Source organism: Lepisosteus oculatus, chromosome 23 (assembly GCF_040954835.1).
Source record: "Lepisosteus oculatus isolate fLepOcu1 chromosome 23, fLepOcu1.hap2, whole genome shotgun sequence".
Lineage (NCBI taxonomy): Eukaryota > Metazoa > Chordata > Actinopteri > Semionotiformes > Lepisosteidae > Lepisosteus > Lepisosteus oculatus.
In genome coordinates this window covers 12,126,105-12,146,094 of record NC_090718.1, presented here as the reverse complement: position 1 = coordinate 12,146,094, position 19,990 = coordinate 12,126,105, and the positions used below count along the sequence as shown (strand labels likewise).

The window sequence follows — 19,990 nt, the reverse complement described above, 5'->3', positions numbered from 1 at the left end:
CTCCCCCATAATGCTGCTAATTGGGAAAGCTGGTAGTTTCTTATTCCGCAGAATATTGCACCGTGTAGCCCCAAGACCGAGGAAGGCGCCAGGGATAACAATAAAATGGAAGATACAGATTTTTTTTCATGGTTGATCCTGCTGTTATATCCTATCTGTGTGGTATAGTGACTGTGAATGAAGTTAAAACTGAAACACAGGCTGCAGGGGCACTTTTATTTAATATTTTTGTATAGATTTACTGGGGAATTCCAGGTCCTGTATTTACTAAAAAGTATGTTGTTGTTTTTTTTCTTTTTGCCTCAATTTTTTGTCAAAAATAGTAGGCACATAGGGCAATGACTACGAGTTATTTCCAGCTGTCTGAAAAGGCCACAGCTTGAAAAACTGATCTTTGAAGACAAGAAAAATCCACCTTTTGTTTTTTTTTCTGTATATTTCTGTCTGGGGTCTGTTCTATTTATTTTAAGACATAAAAGAAATCTGATGGTTTACACTTAATGCCCAGGGGGTTATCTTCAACTCTAGATCTTAAGCAGGCCTCTGCTGTGTTTACTTCCAGAGATATTACAAAGTGTCTGAGGGGACAAAGGTCCAGCTGGAAATGAGCTCTGGAGGGCCTAGACAGTAAAAGGTTTTAACTTTTAACCCTCCACTGCTCTTGGAGGAACGTTTTCCAAACTAGGAGAAGAACAGGCCATCTTACAATTCCAATTCGTTTACTAACTGTTGTTTGTGCAATTCCCCAACCAGCAAAAAAGCCTGCTTCAGGATGAACACTAAAACAGAATGCTTGTGGTGTGATGAAGGATTAGAGCTCAACTCAACTCAGTTATCAGGTCCTTTATTTCCTATAAACCACAGAATCATATGTACACCAACAAGTAATAGGTTTATTCCAAGCTGAAAAGAGAAGAAAGAAAAGACAACGTTTTGGCTGTGGAGCCTTCTTCGGTGTGGTCTTCTTCACACCTGAAGAAGGCTCCATGGCCGAAAAGTTGTTTTCTTTCTTCTCTTTTCAGCCTGGAGTAAACCTATTACTTGTTCTTTTGCAGCCTACGCATGCTGACGCAGCTCCCCACCTGAACTACTATCATATGTACAGTATATGTAAAAAACCTAGAGTAAAATGAGAATCAAAAAAGCCTTTATTTAGAACCTTTCCACAGAGCACCAGATAGTTATGATCAGAAAAAGTGCCTAAACTCATATGACAGCATGCGGGCAAATACTCTTCAGTCCCCACCAGCAGGAAATTATCCTCCTGGGAAAGCTAAGGTTGCTGCTGGAAGAGATGTTAGTGAGGCCGGTAGGGGGCGCTCACCCTGCGGTCTTTGTGGGTCCTAATGCTCTAGTGCAGTGACGGGGACACTATATGGTAAAAAAAAAGGTGGCGTCCTTCGGACTCTCCATGATTATTAAAAATCACAGGGCATTTCTCAAACGGAGTAGGGGTGTTAAACTTGTATCCTGGCCAAATCTACCCCCTGGCCCTTACCAATCATGGCCTCCTAATAATCCCCATCTCTGAACTGGCTTCATCCCTCTGTTCTCCTCCCCACTGATAGCTGGTGTGTGGTGAGTGTTCTGGCGCACTATGGCTGCCGTCACATCATCCAGGTGGGGCTGCACACTGGTGGTGGTGGAGGGGAGTCCCCATTACCTGTATAGTGCTTTGAGTGGAGTGTCCAGAAAAGCGCTATACTGTATACTGTGTAAGGAATTATTATTATTATTTTACTCCACATGCAGGTCTGCACAGTTCTGTCCAGCTGCAGTGTCATCACCGGCACACTTCCTGTCCCCAGGATTGTCCCGTGAGGGTCTGTCTCCCCCTCCCGCGCTCCCAGCCGGTGTGTCTGCTTGTGGGGGGGTGTTATTGTTTTAGATGTCGAGGGGGTTGAGCCCGAAGTCGGCGAGCCGCTCCTTGTGCTGCAGGTGCAGCGCGGTGCTCTCGTCCCGCCAGCGCCGCCGCGACTCCGCCAGCCGCGTCAGCAGGGAGTCCAGACAGCCCTGCCAACGAGAGCAGGATCGACACCGGCGTGAGACTGCCGTTTAAAAACAAAAAGCATCAGATCCCGACCAGAGTCCTTCCGTGCCCACTGGCCTTCGTCTCTACACGCCCTGCTCTGAAGAGAACGGATCACAGAAGTCATACCGGCTCAAGGATCACAAGCAGAGAACCACACGATCAGAGCACTTTGCAACCTGAAAGGATTTAAAGGTGCTTCTGCCCTGCACTCGTCGCCCCGTCTTGCTCGTCCCAAACACGGCTGGCAGCTCTTGACGTGCAGCTGAGCCAGACGATCAGAAGGACAGTGAAGCAGGGCCGCTCGCTGCCCCCTGCCCAGACCCTGACTCACGTGCAGGATTTTCTCGTAGCCGGTCTCCATGTCGTCGATCTTGCCCTGGAGCTCAGCGATGGCGGCCTCCTTCTCCAGCTCCAGCTGTTCCCGGGAATCGCGTTCCTTCTGCAGGGCGTCCTGACACAGGCCTGCGGGGGGGGGGACACGGAGCCTCCATCTGGATCACGGGGCCGCGATGTCATGATGTCACTTCTATCTCCTATCCCGGCAGCGCGGCGGGCACAGACACACACACTCACACCGGCAGCAGTTATAACCACTGGGCCACAGCGCCTCCTTCTCCATTATCTAAAAGCTGCTAAATGTTGCATCTGCTTCGGTCTCTTGCAAAAGCAATGGCACACAAGGTCACACACACACGTAAGAACACAGGAGCACTTTAAGAGACACCAGTTAACATTCACTCTATGCCTTTGGAAGGTGAAGGAAAACCAGAACACCCCAAGCTGACACGCCCAGGGGAAGAACATGCAAACGCCACACAGAAGGTGTTTCAGGCAATGATTACACCCAGGACCCAAGATCTGTGAGGCAGGGGTCTTGACCTCCCACGCCACACTGCCGCCCCCTTTCTCGTTTCCTCACTCCACCAAGGAAAAGAAACCTCACACACACACACACAGAGCCAGAGAGACGCCCCTACCCAGCTGCTTCCGGAGCCTGCTGACCTCACCCTCCAGCTGGTGAACTCTGACCCCAAGCTCCGTCTGCATGGTTTTGTACTGTCGCGTGAGGTCTGACAGGACAGCAAGAGAAACCGATCGCTGACGTCAGGACCTGAACCATATACCACGATATTTACCATAATATTTCGAAGCCATTTCGGGAGTGTATAACAGCGTGTGAAGGTAAGAGGGGCTGTCAGTTACGGGGCAGGTCAGAAGTGAACCCAAGTACAGCGTGGTAGGTCTTAGAGGTGTTATCGCCACAGCAAAACAGGGGTGCTTTCTGTTAGCTGTGTCGCAGGTTTGCATCGTTATTTGTATATGATGGAATGTGAATCTGGAGACAGAGAAAGCTGCCTGGCTACAAAAAGAAGCTTTCTGACTTTGCTGTAATGCTTTCCCTGCCGTGTTCCAGTTCGGGGTGTCCCTCGGGAGTGCAGGGGCGGGCGTGGGGCTCACCGGCACTGATGTCCCTCTTGTCCTCTCTCTCCTTGCTCAGCTCCCGCTCCAGCGTGCCGACTCGGGCCTGCAGCTCCTGACCGCTGGCCTGGGACTGGCGTGCCACCTCGTGCCTCAGGGCTGGCAGGCAGAGACACACACAGACACACACACACACACGCACAGGCCGACACGGAGACACAGAGTGAGGCCGCGCTCGGATTGCCATTGAAATCACAGCGCAGGGCCCGTCTGAGCACTCATAGCTGGATCAGAGCGTTGGAGAGTGGGCCCGGGAAGCCAACAGGAAAATTACTAATCCCCATCTATGAACTGGCTTCATCACTCTGTTCTCCCCACTGATAGCTGGTGTGTGGTGAGCGTACTGGTGCACTATGGCTGCTGTCACATCATCCAGGTGGGGCTGCACACTGGTGGTGGTGGAGGGGATCCCCATTACCTGTAAAGCGCTTTGAGTGGAGTGTCCAGAAAAGCGCTGTATAAGTGTAAGCAATTATTTTTATTAAAAGTATGATTAATGATCACCCTGGCCTTCCAAACTATTTAGGAACAGGAAAAGGTTTATTCCGTGCTGAAAGGGAAAGCACAGAGGCACAACGTTTCAGCTCTGGAGTCTTCTTCTTCTTCAGCTTCCGAAGAAGGCCCCACAGCCGAAAACGTTGCGTTTCTTTTCTTCTGCTTTTCAGCCCGGAAGAAACCTTTAACTCGCTGCTTGGCAGCCTTCGCTCGAACCTCTCCCGCCCTGTGGGCTCGGCGGGCTGTCTCTGCGGCGGCGGGCACATGTGGCACGTGTGGGGAAAGCGTGTCTCTCACGTGCAGACGGGGGGACGAGGCCTCTCCTCACCGAGGTGTCCCTTCAGCACGGCCACGTCCAGAGCGCTGCGTCTGTACTTCTCCTCCAGCCCGTCCTCTACAGGGGAACACAGAGGCAGCAAGAGAGGGGCTCAGGCAGCCTAGTCTGACAAGGCACGGTCCTTGAATAACTCCACTCGTCCGTTTTCTTCTTTTCCTTAGGTTACACCTTTTTCTTCTTTGCCTCTTAGTTGGAAAGGCTTTAATAATAAAGGGGCGGAGTGGTGGCTCTGCGCCTGTGGCTGGAAGGTTGCGGGTTCAAATCCCACGGCCGGCAGAGGAATCCTACTCCGCTGGGCCCCTGAGCAAGGCCCTTAACCCCAACTGCTCCAGGGGCTCTGTACAATGGCTGACCCTGCGCTCTGACCTCAAGCTTCTCTCCCTGTCTGTGTGTCTCATGGAGAGCAAGCTGGGGTATGCAAAAAGACTAATTCCTAATGCAAGAAATTGTATATGGCTAATAAAGTGATCTTATCATATCTATTTTTAAGATCACAAGAGTGAAAACTCTTGTTCTCCACAGGAGAACAATATGTGAGGTCAGCCCCTTGACACAGAGTTTGGGTGCAATGGAGTGGAGCAGTGTCTGGGGCAGGGGTTTCCAATCCTGGTCCTGGAGGACCACACAGCTCCTGGTTTTTGTTCCAGCCCAACCTCAGTTGCACAGCTGAACCCTTACCTGACATACTGTACAAGCAGGACTACTTTGAACTGTGTGACCGTTTTCAGCTCTAAAGCTGCCTTTTCACCAATGTGTTTCGTAAAGTAACAGCAAATTCCAAACTTTCTAGTACAAAGAACAAAAATCTTGCGGAAGTTTTCTAAGCAATTTATTACTGCAATGACGCTTGATTGGAATGAAAACCAGAAGTCTTCCAGGATGAGGATTGGCAACCTCTGGCCTAGGGATTGGGGTCGAGTGGCTCTGAGACCAGTGGCCGGGAACGAATTCACCCCAAAGGGTCCCAAAGCGCCCCATGAATGAGATGTAAAACCAGTTTAATCGCGCCGTTGAGGGTCGAATTGAACAAAACGAACAGCTATTACACCCCGGACAGATGCAGGATCTGGCGGGACATTCCCTTGCAAAAGTGTGCCTTGGGACACGGCTGTGACCGCACACCGAGGCGCAGTAAACCGCGGGGAAGCGTATTTGGGGAAACGTGAAGTCGGGGACATCGGGAGAGCGAGTAAATGATCCCGCCGTTACCGTGGGAACTCCTCACAAGGTTTCGGTCTTTACCTTCTCCGCGTTTCTTCGCCTTCCCCTTCTTTCCTCTCCCTTTCCCCTTCTTCTTGGGCGGCATTGGGCTGACTCCTGCCTGTCCTTCATTTTGTCGCAGAAGACGAAAGAGAAATTTGCCTTAGCTCGCAAACGAGTCCTTCAAGCGAACGCAAAACGACACAGACAGTCAGGCTTGAATGCGTGATGTGATTTATGGTGCGGGGTTGCAGTATGATTGAGATATTGGTCTTTTAAAGACTCAAAGCCAGTAAGGCACTGTACAACTGTATTTAAACACTAGATAACAACATTCGTCTATTGTCATTGCACTCCAGACAATTTCTGAAACTTTGCACGGTACATTATTTAGTTAACCAAAGCTTTAGCTTGTGCATATGTCTGTATACGCAGATTTGTGATGAGCTACAGTTTATACGGAATGGAAACTTGCAACAGATGTACTTAATTCAGTTTAGTTTTGCTTACGCGTTCAGACAGGATTTAGTGAAAGGTTGCAAAGCGAAAAGTTACATTGTAACTTTACATTACCTTTAATGTAGCAATCGGATCCGGCAAAAAATTAAATTCAACTATCCAAGGCAACTGCACAGTGAGGAGGTTCGTATTGGATGACTGACAGGTGAATGATCCACTCACGCCGCTCGGAGGCGGAGAAATTAGCCAATAAGCAACTAGCACGAAGGCGGGGTTTAACCGTTGCTAGGAAACGATGCCGCGCGTTGCTGTGGGGATCAGAGACGCCAAAAATCATTAATGATTTTAAATCCGATAAAAGCGTTTTCCTCTTCTTCGGGAAAGTAGTGATTTTATTATCCGAATAAAAATGGCCTAGTCAAGTACATTTAAAACGTAAGGATATGTTTGAAGAAATATGTGTATATGCATTAAATGTATTGGGGGATATCACACTTGTATCAGCATTGTAGACTAAAGTGTGCTTTTAAAATGACCAACACAGGGGAGGCGGTAACAACATACAAAATCAAGCTACGGGCATACATTAATTAAATACTTCATATTTCATATGTCCTGAAAGGAAGACAAAAAACTGTCACAAAGCCCAGTTCTCATCTCTCACAGCACATTTCCTGAAGGCGAGACTTTCTGTTAGCGCAAGGGAACGCGTGTACAGAAAGCTCATATTTTGATTACTAGTTAACTATTTATCACCGGGATTTATGTACCCATAGCCTTTTGACACGAGAACAGGAAGACTTGCATCCGATTTCGTCTAGTTAAAAGCCGCATCGCTGTTGTTTGAGGGGTGCGGTTCAGCCTGCGGTTTTGTCCCTTAGTAACCAGCATTTAGGTGTTTTATTTAGTGCCATTTCGTCCGCAGGTAGGGATTATGAGAGTGGTCTGACAAGAGCTGTATGGATGGGGAGTAATTTATAGCCTTGAATCCCATTCAGCAGTGAGATCAGCTGTTATTATTGTGAGGGCGAGGGTGAAAAGTAATGGTTCTGTGTCCAACAGCGCAGCGTCGTACCGGACAGCAGGGCGAGAAACTGCAAAAAGGGAGAGTGTGTGGTTTGTAACGGACAGAACTACCCCTCCCTCCAAAACCGGGCTCCCTCCTAAATATGTGCTTTGAGATGAAAAGCGCATTATTGTTTGCACCCGCGTAGCAAACAATAATTAATTGCTCGATCAAGTATGTTGTCGCAGGATTTCAGTGCAGGCGCTTCGTGCCTGAAATCCAAAAAAGATAGAAAGAAAAATGTCAAGAAGGCAGAAGAGCAAGATCTGGAATTAGGAGCCCCCGCTGGCGATGCTCGTGCCCGTCGCAGCGGCGCCTTTCCTGTCCCCTGCTCGGCCCGTGCCCGCGCATCGCGTCGCGGCGGAGGGGGGCGGGACCAGGGAGTGACCAACGGGGGTGTGTCTTGGGGGGTGGGGGCGTGGCTTCGAAAGCGGAAAAGGATGTGCTTAGAAAAACTGGGGCTGCACTCGCGGGAGGGGGAGACAGAAGGCGGTGTTTATTTTTCCTAATTTATTTCTTTACGTTAGTTTTTTTTTTGTGTAACCTCCCTCCACCCGCGGTCGTTCTCGCGTTATTGGGCTTCAGTCTTTTTTTTTTTAATGTATATTTTCCTTCTGGCGCTCAGGGGTAGACACTCCGTTCTCGCCTCCTCCTCCTCCGTCGTTACCTCTCGTCTCAGCGGAGAAACTTCCCGTCTCACAGAGCAGGCACAGCTTCGAGAGAAGAGGGCGACAGCCGCCGAAAGAAACACCACGAAAAAACAACACCGGGTTTGCTAGGGAAGGGCGACACTCCTGCACTAAAGGAGAAGCAGAAGAGCTGCCGGACGGGCGACGCGTTTCGGGATTAATTTCTTTCCGGAGCCGGGGAGAGTGTATAGGTGATCCATCGGGCGGATACGTCCTCAAGTCCTGACGTCTCCTGCTGCAGCTGGGTTTATTTTTTGCCCTTTTTTTATTCTTGGTGTCGACGTTTTTAACTGGCATTACGGGCGATCGGGAGCTCATGGGACCTTCGCTTTGAGAGGACTCCATCCCCCCACCCCACCCCTGTCCCCCTCTCCCCCCTGACCGGCCCTCGCTGGGGCGCTGTCCGCTCCGGGGGGTGTTGGGCATCCCGGAGCCCGGCAGGGAAGAGAGGGGAGGGCGGTCACCCTCCCCCCCCGGGTAGCCGTCTCCCCCAAGCCCCCGGCGGTGGGTGGTGGTGGGAGGGTGCGCCGGCCGGCCGGCGGCAAGCATGGCAGGCAATCTGAAGAAAGGCGGGGGGTTGATCGGGATGATGAAGGACGCCTTCCAGCCCCACCACCACCACCTCCACTCGCATCACCCGCCCGGCGCCGTGGACAAGAGGACCGTGGAGAAATGCTGGAAACTCATGGACAAGGTGAGAGTCGGGGCGAGACCCCGAGGTCTGTGCTCAGGACAGGAGGGCTGACAGCTGTTGATCTGTTGGTGCAGCTATTAAAAGATCCTCGTTATTCACCATCAACGGGAGTATTACGCGACCGGGACCTCCCTCAACCCCAGTTGCACAAGAGTAGGCAACAGCACGACTTCTCTGCTGCGGTTGCAATTGTACTTTAAAAAAAACAAATTCAGGGGTGCGATTTCTGTTTCTGCAGCTAGTTTGTGCAACAAGCTACCTTCCGCCCTTCATCCTCACCGCCCCTGACGATAAAGACGCGCTCGGAGCTTTAAATCGCTTTTAAAAATGTCGGTGCCGTTTGACGCCGTGCTTGTGCGTGTGTGTGTGTGTTTTTCCTCCGGAGAACAGGCGCTGTTGGGGTTGGGGGGGTGTTCTTCTGCTTTATGTGGCCTGCTGGTTCTTTATTTGCCCACGAACGCGTCTGACGTGCCCGAAGATGGCCAACTATTTGCGATCCAGCTGCCCCCACACTACCCAGGCGCCGTGAAGGGGTTTCGCTGGGCTCAGGGCTGGGACAAAGACGAGCGTGTCTGACCCCACAGAGCACCCCGATTCCCCCCTTTCTGTATCTGCACGGGCGACGGCGTGCAAATCGAGCCGCACCAACCCCAAGAGCATCGGGGAGGGACGCCCCGCCTCACCCCGGAGACAGAAGTCGACACGTTTCTGGGTTCAAGAAAGGAGAGAGGGCTTCTATTCGGGCCGGGGGTGTGTTGTATTTTTTTTTTCCTTTGACTGCTGCAGACAATTAGCCGCGGTCCTGTTTCTGCGGTCTGCGAGCTGATCGATGGCTTGATTTGCAGCGTGCGCTGGCTGAGGCGCTCACCCCGGGCTGCCTGTGCGTGTTGCGCCGGGCTGGAGCTCTCCGGCGACAACAGGAAGTCATCACCGAGACCCGCGATCACGACAGCGAGACACCGCTGTCATGCCGTTGTAATTCAATTACAGTATCTCTCCCCCCCCGCCTCCAACACCCCCCAACGTTTTGCATCGGCCAGTGACCGGATGCGCGTCACGAACCTTGCCTTCATTCAGGCTTTTTCTCAAAAAAGCGAGAGAAATACCAAAATAATAGTTGCTAGCTAGTTTTCGGGTTGACTTACAGTTTTGAGTTAACTCCGTTTCATTGCGTTTTGTTTTAATATTGCATTATTTCCTCACGTCATACAACGAGGCCAATATCAGACGATATTATTTAGTGCTGACCATTGATGTTTTTGCAAAGTGAGTTGGTCGATTGCGGGATAAGCATATTAAATACGGCCTTTGCTGTTTGAGTCTGACTTCCTCCCATTTTAAAGGTCTCCGAGAAACAATATGCCTTCTTCCCTTATCATTTTCGCCTGTCAAGAAAGCTGCAGCCCAGGGCTCATCTTTGGGCTTGAAGATTGAGCGTCATTAGCTCTCCTCTTCCAACATGTCTAATTACAGTGTGCTTTTTTTAATACTCTACAGCTTTTAGAAGAATCCACAGGCAGGGGAATGGAAGGTATATAAAGGAGATGTGTGACTGTCAGAACAGCGAGATCTAGACATAGTGTGAGATCTTTCCCCTGCAGCAGAGTTGTGTGGCTGGCTAAATCCATGCAGCGTTTATGACTGCAATTTTATTTCCTCCTAATTATTCCATTGAAACATTCTCATTTGCTTATAGAGGGACCTGAAGTCTTCATCTCGGCTTCCTTCCTCTGGGGGGGTTAGAGGCAGCTTAGGCCCGTGTCGTCTGGTATTAAAAAAAAAAAGTCTGAGATTTTTTTTGAAGGTCCCGTGACAGCAGCAGGGGCATCGGTGGTGTCAGGGCGCTGATATCCTCCTAACGCTCGGGCAGGGAGCTGTGGTAGTGTCCGTTGGAGGGAAAGGCACAGGTGAAGGTAGACGATGAAGGGTGAAGCAAAGAGACAGGATTTGGGCTGTGGAGTCTTCTTCAAGCGTGAGGCCGAGAGGGGAAAGCCGCACATCGAGAACGCACAAGAGAACGAAAGACGAGAGCAGGAAAGGGAGGGATTGGGCACGGGGCGGGTGAGGATGAGGGTCCGAACTCGGGGGGAGAGCTGGGGAGAGCCGGAATCTGCAAGTGAAGCCCCCCCCCCCCAGGCGGTGGCCGTGAGTCATTTTGAAAAGGGGAACTGCGACGCGGTTCCGTCACGGAGAGAGCGCCGGCAAGTGCTGGTTTTCGGGCGCCTGTGCGTCCGGAGGGGCGGGAGGAGGGAGCAGACGGGAGAGATCCTGCGAAAAGTAAAAGCCCCAGGGGAGAAATCGGAAAAGAGGTGGGTCAGCAGGGAGAATCGGGGCCCGCTCGAACCCTGAACCCCTCCGGCTCTTCCCTGACGTGCTGCCATACCCCCCCCCCCCACCCGTGGGTGTCACACGAGTGTCTCCTCACCCCCCCCCACCAAAGGTCCATCCTAAAAATCTGCCAGCAGATCCTCCTAGAGAAACAGTTTTAATGGCTGAAAATGATCCATGGATATGCTTCACATGCACAGCAGTGTGGGGGCAGTGCTCAGGGCTTTGGACCTGTAACTGCAAGGCTGTGGGTTCGAATCCCAGGTGAGACACTGCTGTTGTACCCCTGAGTGCAGCTCTCCCCCTGAACCGTGCCCAGCCGGATAAACTGAAACCAGTGTAAGTGTCTCTGGATGAAAGCACCAGTCAAGGATTTTTTTGTAGTAAATTTAAATCTTTTTTACATTACTTGAAGGGCCCGTTGGAGGTAACTGCACAGCAGAGGAAGTCAGAAAGTAACGCAGTCGAACGGCTTTCAGAGAAACATGCTTCAAAGAGAGGTGGGATCGGTTGTGAACGCGTTGTGTTTCAAAGCACGGCAAGAACGGGGGGAGGGGGGATTTGAAGTGGCGGTGTTGAGCGTTTGTGGGGGAGATGGACGTCTCCGGGCCCTGTGCTTGTGAAAGGGGAAATCGAGCCTAGTCCTCACTTCCAGCAGTGACTGTGTCTCCCAGCTCCTTCAGCCCTTACTCTGGGCTTCAGAGCTCCATGGCAGCCTTCCGTTTTCTTGGAATTTCAGCCCCAGACAGCTGGGATGCTAGCAGGTCTGCCCCGTGGTTCGGTATTGTAAAAACAGACAGGACGGGCTCAGCATTCTTGTCTTTATGTGATGGTGTTCCGTTACAGCTCATTTGAGGCTGTACAGTAAGAGTGAAACTCCACTGTAGTTCGCTGGCGGGGGAGATGTGTACAAAACAGTATTGCATTGCGCCGAGACTGCACTGGAGAATAATAAAGGCATATGTACTGTGTGTCCTGGCTGCTGGTGTGTTTTAGTCACGGGGAAAAATTGTCTAGAAGCAGATCGTTAGTGGTGTATCCTGCAGACAAAAAGAAAGTAGAAACGCAAGGGTTTGGAAAGGTGACCTCTCTCTCGTCCCCCCCCGCCTCCTGTGCTGGGGTTCGAGTTTTTGGGACCCCCCCGGTCGCTCCGGACCCCTCTGATGTTCTAGATGTTTTTGAATGTTGGAGGTCGTCTGAGTGGGACTCGGCCGGCGCCAACTGGAGTCTTGCACAGGCCTTGTAGGTCATGTAGCGGGGCAGCAGCTCATCGAACCCGGTGCTGGGAGCTCAGCTGGTGCTGTGTGCTCAAGGAGAGGGGGGGTAAAGGCCTCCAGCTTTGGAGAAACGGGTTTGGCCTCTCCGCTGGTTAAAAAGGAGAGGGGTTAAGCCGTTGGCGCGGGGATGAATTGTTTTCTCAACGCGGGCCTGGGCTTTGTGCATGTGTGCTCCTGGCTGCAAAATGTGGAAAGTAGAACTTCAGATGGTGGTTGCGAGCAGCCGGCGTTTTACAAAACCACTCTCTGTGGCAAGGTCTTTTCAGAAGCACGTATCGGCGCCTCGAAAAGTTTTGCTTTTTGTCACCTGTCATGCGTTGCAGCACAAATTTCCTTTCCGGGGTCGAGGGACAGACCTTACGCCCAGCAGCATTATTGAATATCGGTACCACACACATAATGACGTGTAGGAGTATGTATACCTCATTTTCAACTCTTAAAAGAAGAGATTCCGCTGGCGAAGGCCTCCCTCTCCTTTAAATGTATTTAACCTCTTCTTATTTTTGGGGTCCCGCGCCGCGATTGTTATAAAGAGGCGCAGTTTCCGTCTCTGCTGTCTCATCTCTGCAGCCTCCTGGCCCTGCAGTTTCTCTGCTGGCTCCACACTGTTTGCGTGCATTCTCCTCATGCTGTAGGGGCTCCAGTGCTGCATTTGTAACCGATCTGGTTATGCCATGTATTTCAGAACAGTAGAAGGACAGGAAATAGGTTACAGATAGAAGGAGAACATGTAGCCCTTCCAGCCTGCTTGCTGGTTGGCAGTTAATTAATCTAAGGGTCCAGCTGTTTACTGAGAGGAGCCAGGGTGTCACCTTCAGCAACAGGGCTGGGTGTCTTGTTCCCTGCTTCCAAACCCTTTGCGTAAAGTCGCCCCTCCTGTCCTGATTGCAGAGTCTCATCCAGCTGTTTCTCGAAGGGAGCCAAAGCAGCGCCTTCAACAATACAGCTGAGTATCTCGTTTCACGCTCCCAGACGCCTAGTGTTGAGTGTCTGGCGTGCTTGGGTTTGACACGTACTTAATCATAGCTTCCACTTGTATCCCTCTGGTTCGTCTGAAACTTGAGAGAGAAGATGAGCTGCTGATCACAGCTGTTGAGGTGTGTAGCTCAAGTTCATCTGATTGCTCTGTTGTGCATAGTGGTATGTACTGTAGTACTCATCTTCTTCAATTTCTTGAACTTCTTTGCTTGTTTTATAGCAGGGTGGATCATACCGTTAAGTTACTAGATCTGGGGTTAGTTTCTCTCACTGACAATAGTCTGAAGCTTGTATTCCACCAGTGTTCGGAGAAGGATTGATACAAAGTTGGCGTTTGACTCCCGAGATCTGTGGATAAAAGTTGTTGGCTCCCCACCCCCTTCTTCAATGGCAGTAGCACATCATCTTTTTTTTTATTAACCCCTGGAGCGTTGCTGGTGGAAGTAGACCTTGGACAAAAATATCTGCCGACTCCTTCAGCTGACGCATCGCAGAGCAAACGCTAAGCGGATGAGGAGTTTGTGTTTTACCACACAAGGCGGTGGCGTCCTGTAGTAAATGTCTCTGCAACCCGGGCAAATGGTTAAGTAGTATCAGTAAGCTCTTTAATGCATTAATCCCTTTTTATCCCATAACCCAACTCTTGCAGTGGGTTGGTCAATGCTTAATTTGCCATTTACAAGATGCCGGAGCTCAGCGTGAACAGGAGCGAGTAGGTGTACCGAAGCACTTAAGTGTGATGTGAGCACAACACTGAACATCGATTTTACACACTTTCAGTGCATTTGCAAGACGCCGCTGTCGATATTAGGCTCACAAGTCATTTCGAACGCCTTGATGGTGTGATTTTGGGCTGACTGTTTTTGAGACCGTTCTGCTCCGATGGACCTGTGGTCGTGCCTTAAGGGTTTCAGAATCCGGTTGTACGATCTCCCCCACTGTGCTTTACTGCGTGTGTTGCAGGGCTCAGCGCCGGCGCAGTGATCATGTCACAGCAGCGAACTCGCCCGCCTGGAACCTGACCGTTCAGAGTTCTGTCACGACACAAGGCTCGATCTTTTAGCGCAGTAGAGTCTGCCACTGTCATGGGAGTGACGCCATTCAGGCAGTCCTGTTTGATTCCCGGCAGGAGTCTCACCTGCGGTTAACCGTATTGTTTGTATCCTCAACGTAAATTTTATTTTCCGTTGGTTTCATAAAGCCTCGATTTAAGCTCATTTTGGGTTTAAAAGCTGGTGCTATCTGGTGTGCAGCACAAAAGAGATGCTTTTTTTAGCTTTAGCTAGTTTCATCTAGCACTTGATAAAACGGTGCCGGCTTGTTAACCAGAGCTAGTTTAAATTGTAAGGGTGCATGTTAATTTCTCAGAGTTCTTATTAAATCTTGGCAAAGAAATTACTTGGTGGTGTAGAAAAAAAGCGAGAGCAAGAGTCCCCATGAACAGCGGCGTGATGTTGCCCTTCCTGCTCACTAGTCACTGAATGACTGATGTACTGTGACGTACGAGCGAACAAGAACAGGTTGTGCAGCAAACATTTCACCGCAGAAATGTTCCAATTTGATCCGCAGGCAGAGTTAACCAGTAAGTTGTATTTATCGGCAAAACTGTCTCGAAATTGAGAGCAATATTTCTATTGGATTAAAAGAGATGTATTCATAAGCCTGCTTGTTTACAATGTCATAGGGCCGCACCATCTCACGAGAAGTTTTGTTGCCTCGTTCCGGATCACAGAATATGGCGCTGCGCATACCTGGAAATCATGCCTGTTTTGTAATGTAAATCAGAGGTTTTACAAGTTGCTGTGTGCATTTTATGTGTATTGTGGTTTGAAATGCTCTCAAGAAGGCTGATTATTTCTAACCCCGAAATACGAAAAAAGCGTTGCAGTTCGCCTTCAAATTTTTCATGTCAAAGGAGTTGCAGGTGCTGTGCAGAGAGGTCCCGGGGTGAGGACAGGCTCAAATTGAGCGCTGGGGTCAGCACCCAGAATCTTTAAACATTAAGTATTAAAAATGTAAAAATATTCCTGTGAGGTTGCTTTTTTTTTAAATTCGAGATGGGCCAACTGGTCTACTCTCATACTCCGACTTTGTGATATTTACTACAGAGCTCCACTCCTTTGAATCATCAAAAAGTGTCACGCTGTTACAGTTCTGACCCTTTCCCTCAAGTGTAGCAAGGATGTCCAAACACCATACAGGTCTTTTTCCAGGAACATGAGACAGTGTCCAGCCTCCCATCTACCAAGATGAACTGCTGCTTTTTCAGCACAACTCAGCTGTGAGTTCTCTTAATAACTGTGCTGTGTTCAGCAAAGTTGGTTCTTAAGTTCTGAGTGGTATCAGTTCAGATAAGATCACTTTATTGGCCAAATCCAATTTCTTGCATTAGGAATTTGTCTTTTCGCAGACCCCAGCTTGCTCTCCATGAGACACACAGACAGAGAGAGAGAGAAGCTTGGGGTCAGAGCACAGGGTCAGCCATTGTACAGAGCCCCTGGGGCAGTGGGGATTAGGGGCCTTGCTCGGGGGCCCAACGGAGTAGGATTCCCCTGCTGGGTGCAGGGTTTTGAACCAGCAACCTTCCAGCCACAGGCGCAGATCCTGAGCCACAGAGCCACTGCTCCACCCATATGATGATGGTTAATCATCATATGGTTTTGTAATCCCCAATGCTGACTCTGTTCCTCACTGTACCTTCATCCATCCATTTTCTAACTGCTTTATCCAATTCAAGGTCGTGGGGGAGCCGAAAAGCACCAGTGCAAGAGACCAGTCCATTACTGGGCTTCTTACTGTACATTCAAACCTGAATTCTGATTTTAAAAGGAATTAGCCAGCTCCCAGTTTTTGACCCTGTATTGGTATATCCCAGTCATATTTTGCTATCGCTTGTACTGGATGCTGTTTGAACTGTTTTTAAAATGCATGCATGCACGCACTGTGGCCTTTGCATACCTGACCTAGAGGTGGTGGTGCACCAACCAAATAACTCTGTATGAAATTTAAAGAAATATCACACTACCACTTAACTGTAAGGCATACTTGAACGCTCAGATGTTTAACGCCCACAGCCCCGTTTACACAAGTTGTAGTTGTAGCATGTGTCAGAATGTCTCTTTAAAGACCGGCCTTTCAAAGTATCAAAGTATCGTTATCAAACGCCGTCTTTGTGAGCCCTAGCAGCTTCCGGTTCCAGGAACAGGCGCTCACTGGCATCGCGATCGCTCCTCCTCTTCCTCCTCTGGGGCAGGGTGGTCCAGAGTGGGCCTGGTCACTCGTGGTCCTTCAGTTTAGTGTGAAATCGGCCTCACGCCAGGAAGCCAGGCCCGTTCTGGATACCCTACTCCGCGGCTGAGCTCTTAATCAGAGGCTGTGTTTTCTCACATCAGGGCAGCCTTTATAATTAGAAGCAAGCCGTGAACCACTGTCATACGTGCCGGCGACTCTTCATTGGTTTCCGCTGTGACCCGAGGAGGAGGGATTCCAAGCTGCAGAGAAAGAGGCGGTGGCAGACCTAAGTAATCCTCACGTAGAGTTCGGTATTTAATAACTGTACTTTTATAAGGGCTGTCCTGTTGACCTGTAAATGGCTCAAACCAAAGTGGGATTCTGCCCTGGCAGGCACCTCAAGGAGCCTCAGATGAAACGCTGAGATCCGAGAAGCGGTTAAGTTTTTTTAGGATTGGTAAGGGAGCAGAGTCCCGGACCTCCTTTGTGAGGCAGATAATCCTCTCGGATCTCAAAGCTGTAAACGGGTCTCTTGCACGGTGCTGATCTTCTCTCGCTTGCGGGGGGGGGAGACCCTGGGGAGAAACTGGTGGCAAAGGAGAAGGCCAGGCCCGGGAAGGCAACAATACAAATTTCCAATTAAGTACAAGATTGTGAAAAGTACTGTAAGTCGCCATGTTGTCACAAGCTCGCATTCGAGTTCCCACGAATTGCGACGTGAAGCGGCCCTTCCTGCTCACTAGTCACTGGAACGACTGATGTAATGGGAGGTACGCACGGATAACACCAGGTTGTGCAGCTGGCATGTCACCGCAGTAATGTTCCAACGTGATCTGCGTGCGGAGTTAACAAGTAGCGTTTGTCGGCAAAACCGTCTCGAAATCGAGGGCAATATTTCTACTGGATTAAAAGAGCTGTATTCACATATTTACAGTGTCACAGGGCCGCTTCACCTCACCGGTAGTTTTGTGGCCTCATTCTCAATCGCAGAGCACGGCACTGCGCAGACCTGGAAAATTAGTCTATTTTTATGTGTGAATTGGAGGTTTTACAAGTTACTGCAGACATTTTGCTTTTATTGCGGTTTTGAAATGCCCTCGTTAATGTTGATTCTTTCAAACACTGAAATATGAAGATAGCGCTGCAGTTCCCCTTGAAAGAAGCGTCAGTTTTGACCCTTCTGGGCTTCCGGTCCTGCCTTCCACACGCTGTCCTGAAAGTTCCCTTTGACGATCACTGATTTTGTCCCAAACCAGCCTTCCTGTCGCTCCCATCACGATTCCTAGATGGTTGTGTGAAAGCAGGAGCGGGAGGGGTTGCTCTTTTCTTACACACATGTCAATTTATCTCCTCCATTTTGTGTTGTTGCTGCTATAGCGAATTCTTGGTGGAGGGCGGGAGGGAAGACTCCACTTAAACCTCAGGAACGTAAACTGTAATCCTGCACAGCCTTGTGGTTCTCCCCATTTGTGTTTTATTCAGTGCAATATAAGTGTAAGCTTGTATTTAGGAGAAAAGGTGTGATTATCGATGCAGTGTATTTAAACCCTAAGTAGTAAACAGCATTTGATAATATTCTGGGTAACGGTAATACTGGCAGTTTATTCTGTGACTATTTTTTGAGTTTTTAAGTGTTAACACACCTGTTTATATATAAAGCGTACATACACACGTTAGAGGTCACACTCTGCAGTGAGGAAACCTCAGGTTCTGAAATAACCCCAGAGAGCGTGTTTTGGTGTTAAAGGGATTAAATTAAGACAACGTTGTGTTTTTCTTTCTTTGAAGTGGTGGTGAAAATGTTGCCTCAGCATTGTTTCTCATAAAGAGAGCCCCCCTCTCGCACCATATTAAACTTGAGCCAAAATAAAGCCAAACGGAAAGATCATCTTAAGAAACGAAAAGGCACGACCACGGCTAGTGGCGAGTGTTAAGTTTTCACAGCTTCTTGTTGCGACCCTAGCTTTGGCTTGGATTTGCTTTTCATCCTGTGGTTTCAAACGCAGGCTGTCCAAGCTAGGGAGAGAACCAAAACGTGGCACTGGCCTACAAATCCGGGTCGCTTCATCAAGTAATCGTTTGCTGTCCACCCCTCTTTTTTAATTTAGGTATTGCCTATACCAGGGATGACTTTTATGTGTCGCGGGTCAGCGTACCCAAGCTGCAGATTGCTGTACGCAGAGCGATTTGCGGACACCAGCTGTGCAGTCTCGCTCTCTGGAGCGTGCAGTCCTGTACGTGGCGAAATGCAGACAGGGCAGCTCAGCGGTCGAGGGGCGAATTGGCGGGATCACACGCCAAGGGAAGTTCGCTGGACACGTGGCTGTAAAAGTGAGGCTTGGGATCCAGTGGAAAGAGCCGGGAAGGGCTGTGCTACTGATGCTTGTAGGAATCGGGACGGACGCAGGTGTCGCAGGTGTGCAGTTGGAGCAGGTGGGCTTTGAGCTTTAAAAGGGGATCAAATGGGTGATCCTCATGAAAGATGATAGGAAACAGAAGGCAGTTGTTGGCAGGTCCAGTACGGGGTGGATGGGGTTCCAGACCCTATCCCAGCAAGAAACTGGGCACAAGGCTATTCTGTCACAGGGCAGACACAAACAGACATGAACACACGCCAGAGCCAGTTTCACAGAAACCAGTTAACCCGTGAGGATGTCTTTGGGCTGTGGGAGGAAATCAGAGAGCCTAAATATCCTTGAGGATCTATGTATCGACTGAAAGGTGGGATGACTGGGACTGTCGTTTCACTTGTTTCCTGCTCTCGCTGCGGCGCCTCAGCTGCTGTCGCGGGACCGAGGCGGCCTCCTTTCTGCCTGGTTCACTTTCAGCCCCACGTCCGCTGCCGGAGCCCAGTGGAGGCTGCGGCCGGGTGGTTTCTCTTCGGGGGGCGGGGTGCCTCACTGTGTCGCTGCCTCGGCTGCCCTCCCCACAGAGGCTCTGCACGTGCTGGGCTGTTCCAGGAGCCTCCGTGGTGCTTGCTTTTAATTTAAATTAACAAAAAAGTCCTGGGTGCTAACGGTCGGTTGTTTTTCCTTTTTGCAAAGATAGAAGAACAGATTTCAAACCTGATGGCTAAATTAGATTAGATCGTGTGGTTGTTTTACACCGTGTTACTTCTCATTCCCATGTTCTGCTGTGCCTGTCACTTCCCGAAGAGGATATTAGGCTTTGGCAGAAGTGAGCGCTGTCGGTCTTCCCTATTTCTGGTACTTTTTCAGTGTCAGTTTTCAAGGCACACACACACAGAAAGGTGAACTGCAGTCATGAGATAACTGCGTGTTTTATTATGATGTAAAAAGAGGTCTATCTTAATTGGGTATCGTCTGCAAAGGCAAATAACTCGATCCGATGTCTGTTGTGCTCAATGGGGCGTGGTAGCTTCCAATCCGTGAGCCCGGAGAGCTCAAGAATCCACCGTTTGTATCCCCAGCTTTTAAAAATAAATCTTAAAGTTTTTCACCTCATTTTCTGCAGCAGATTTTACTTTTGAACCATATTTCTGTTTTTTTTTTCTCGCTTTGGTTGCTGTTAAAGGAACGTGCGAGACTTGATTGCCTCTCAAATAAAAAAAAACCCACCCCGAAGCCCTTCAAGATGGCTCGGCGGAGCTTAACCAGCAGCAACGGCCTCGCGGATTGCACATTAAGCAACGTGGGGGAAAAAGCGCATTCATGAGCGAGCACAGAGGGGAGCATTGTTCTGAATCAATTTTGTTCTTTGAGGAA

General features: G+C 49.8%; 2 protein-coding genes across 5 annotated transcripts in view; one reads left to right on the top strand and one right to left on the bottom strand.

The window, feature by feature from the left end:
- Window positions 1–828: 828 nt before the first annotated feature.
- Window positions 829–6,203, bottom strand: drc12 (dynein regulatory complex subunit 12 homolog). Of its 3 annotated transcripts, none has more exons than XM_015337410.2 (7): window positions 6,117–6,203; window positions 5,586–5,669; window positions 4,335–4,400; window positions 3,491–3,610; window positions 3,010–3,102; window positions 2,364–2,494; window positions 829–2,013 (listed from the first exon to the last, which is right to left on the bottom strand). In XM_015337410.2, the coding sequence occupies exons 2-7, from the start codon at window positions 5,647–5,649 to the stop codon at window positions 1,885–1,887; spliced, it is 603 nt and encodes a 200-aa protein (XP_015192896.2). In that variant the 5' UTR covers window positions 5,650–5,669; window positions 6,117–6,203; the 3' UTR covers window positions 829–1,884. The 3 variants fall into 3 exon arrangements, with proteins under 3 accessions (XP_015192896.2, XP_015192897.2, XP_006642232.2); XM_015337411.2 differs by having other exon boundaries at window positions 3,040–3,102; XM_006642169.3 differs by having other exon boundaries at window positions 5,586–5,664; window positions 6,117–6,192.
- Window positions 6,204–7,496: 1,293 nt separating this feature from the next.
- Window positions 7,497–19,990, top strand: part of cbl (Cbl proto-oncogene, E3 ubiquitin protein ligase) — a 56,275-nt gene continuing 43,781 nt past the window's right edge. The window contains exon 1 of one of the 2 annotated variants that reach the window (XM_015337370.2): window positions 7,497–8,451. In XM_015337370.2, coding sequence (XP_015192856.1) covers window positions 8,305–8,451 — 147 coding nt within the window. In that variant the 5' untranslated portion in view covers window positions 7,497–8,304. Of the gene's footprint in view, window positions 8,452–11,249; window positions 11,280–19,990 lie in introns of those variants that run through there. The other variant, XM_069182397.1, reaches the window with a different exon arrangement.

Coding starts and splice junctions, on each gene's coding strand:
- drc12 (XM_015337410.2), bottom strand. CDS start 5,649: ATGCCGCCCAAGAAGAAGGGGAAAGGGAGAGGAAAGAAGGGGAAGGCG. Junction 3,103..3,490: donor CAAGAGGGACATCAGTGCCG/GTGAGCCCCACG, acceptor CTGTCCTGTCAG/ACCTCACGCGACAGTACAAA. Junction 2,495..3,009: donor CAGGCTCCGGAAGCAGCTGG/GTAGGGGCGTCT, acceptor CCCCCCCCGCAG/GCCTGTGTCAGGACGCCCTG.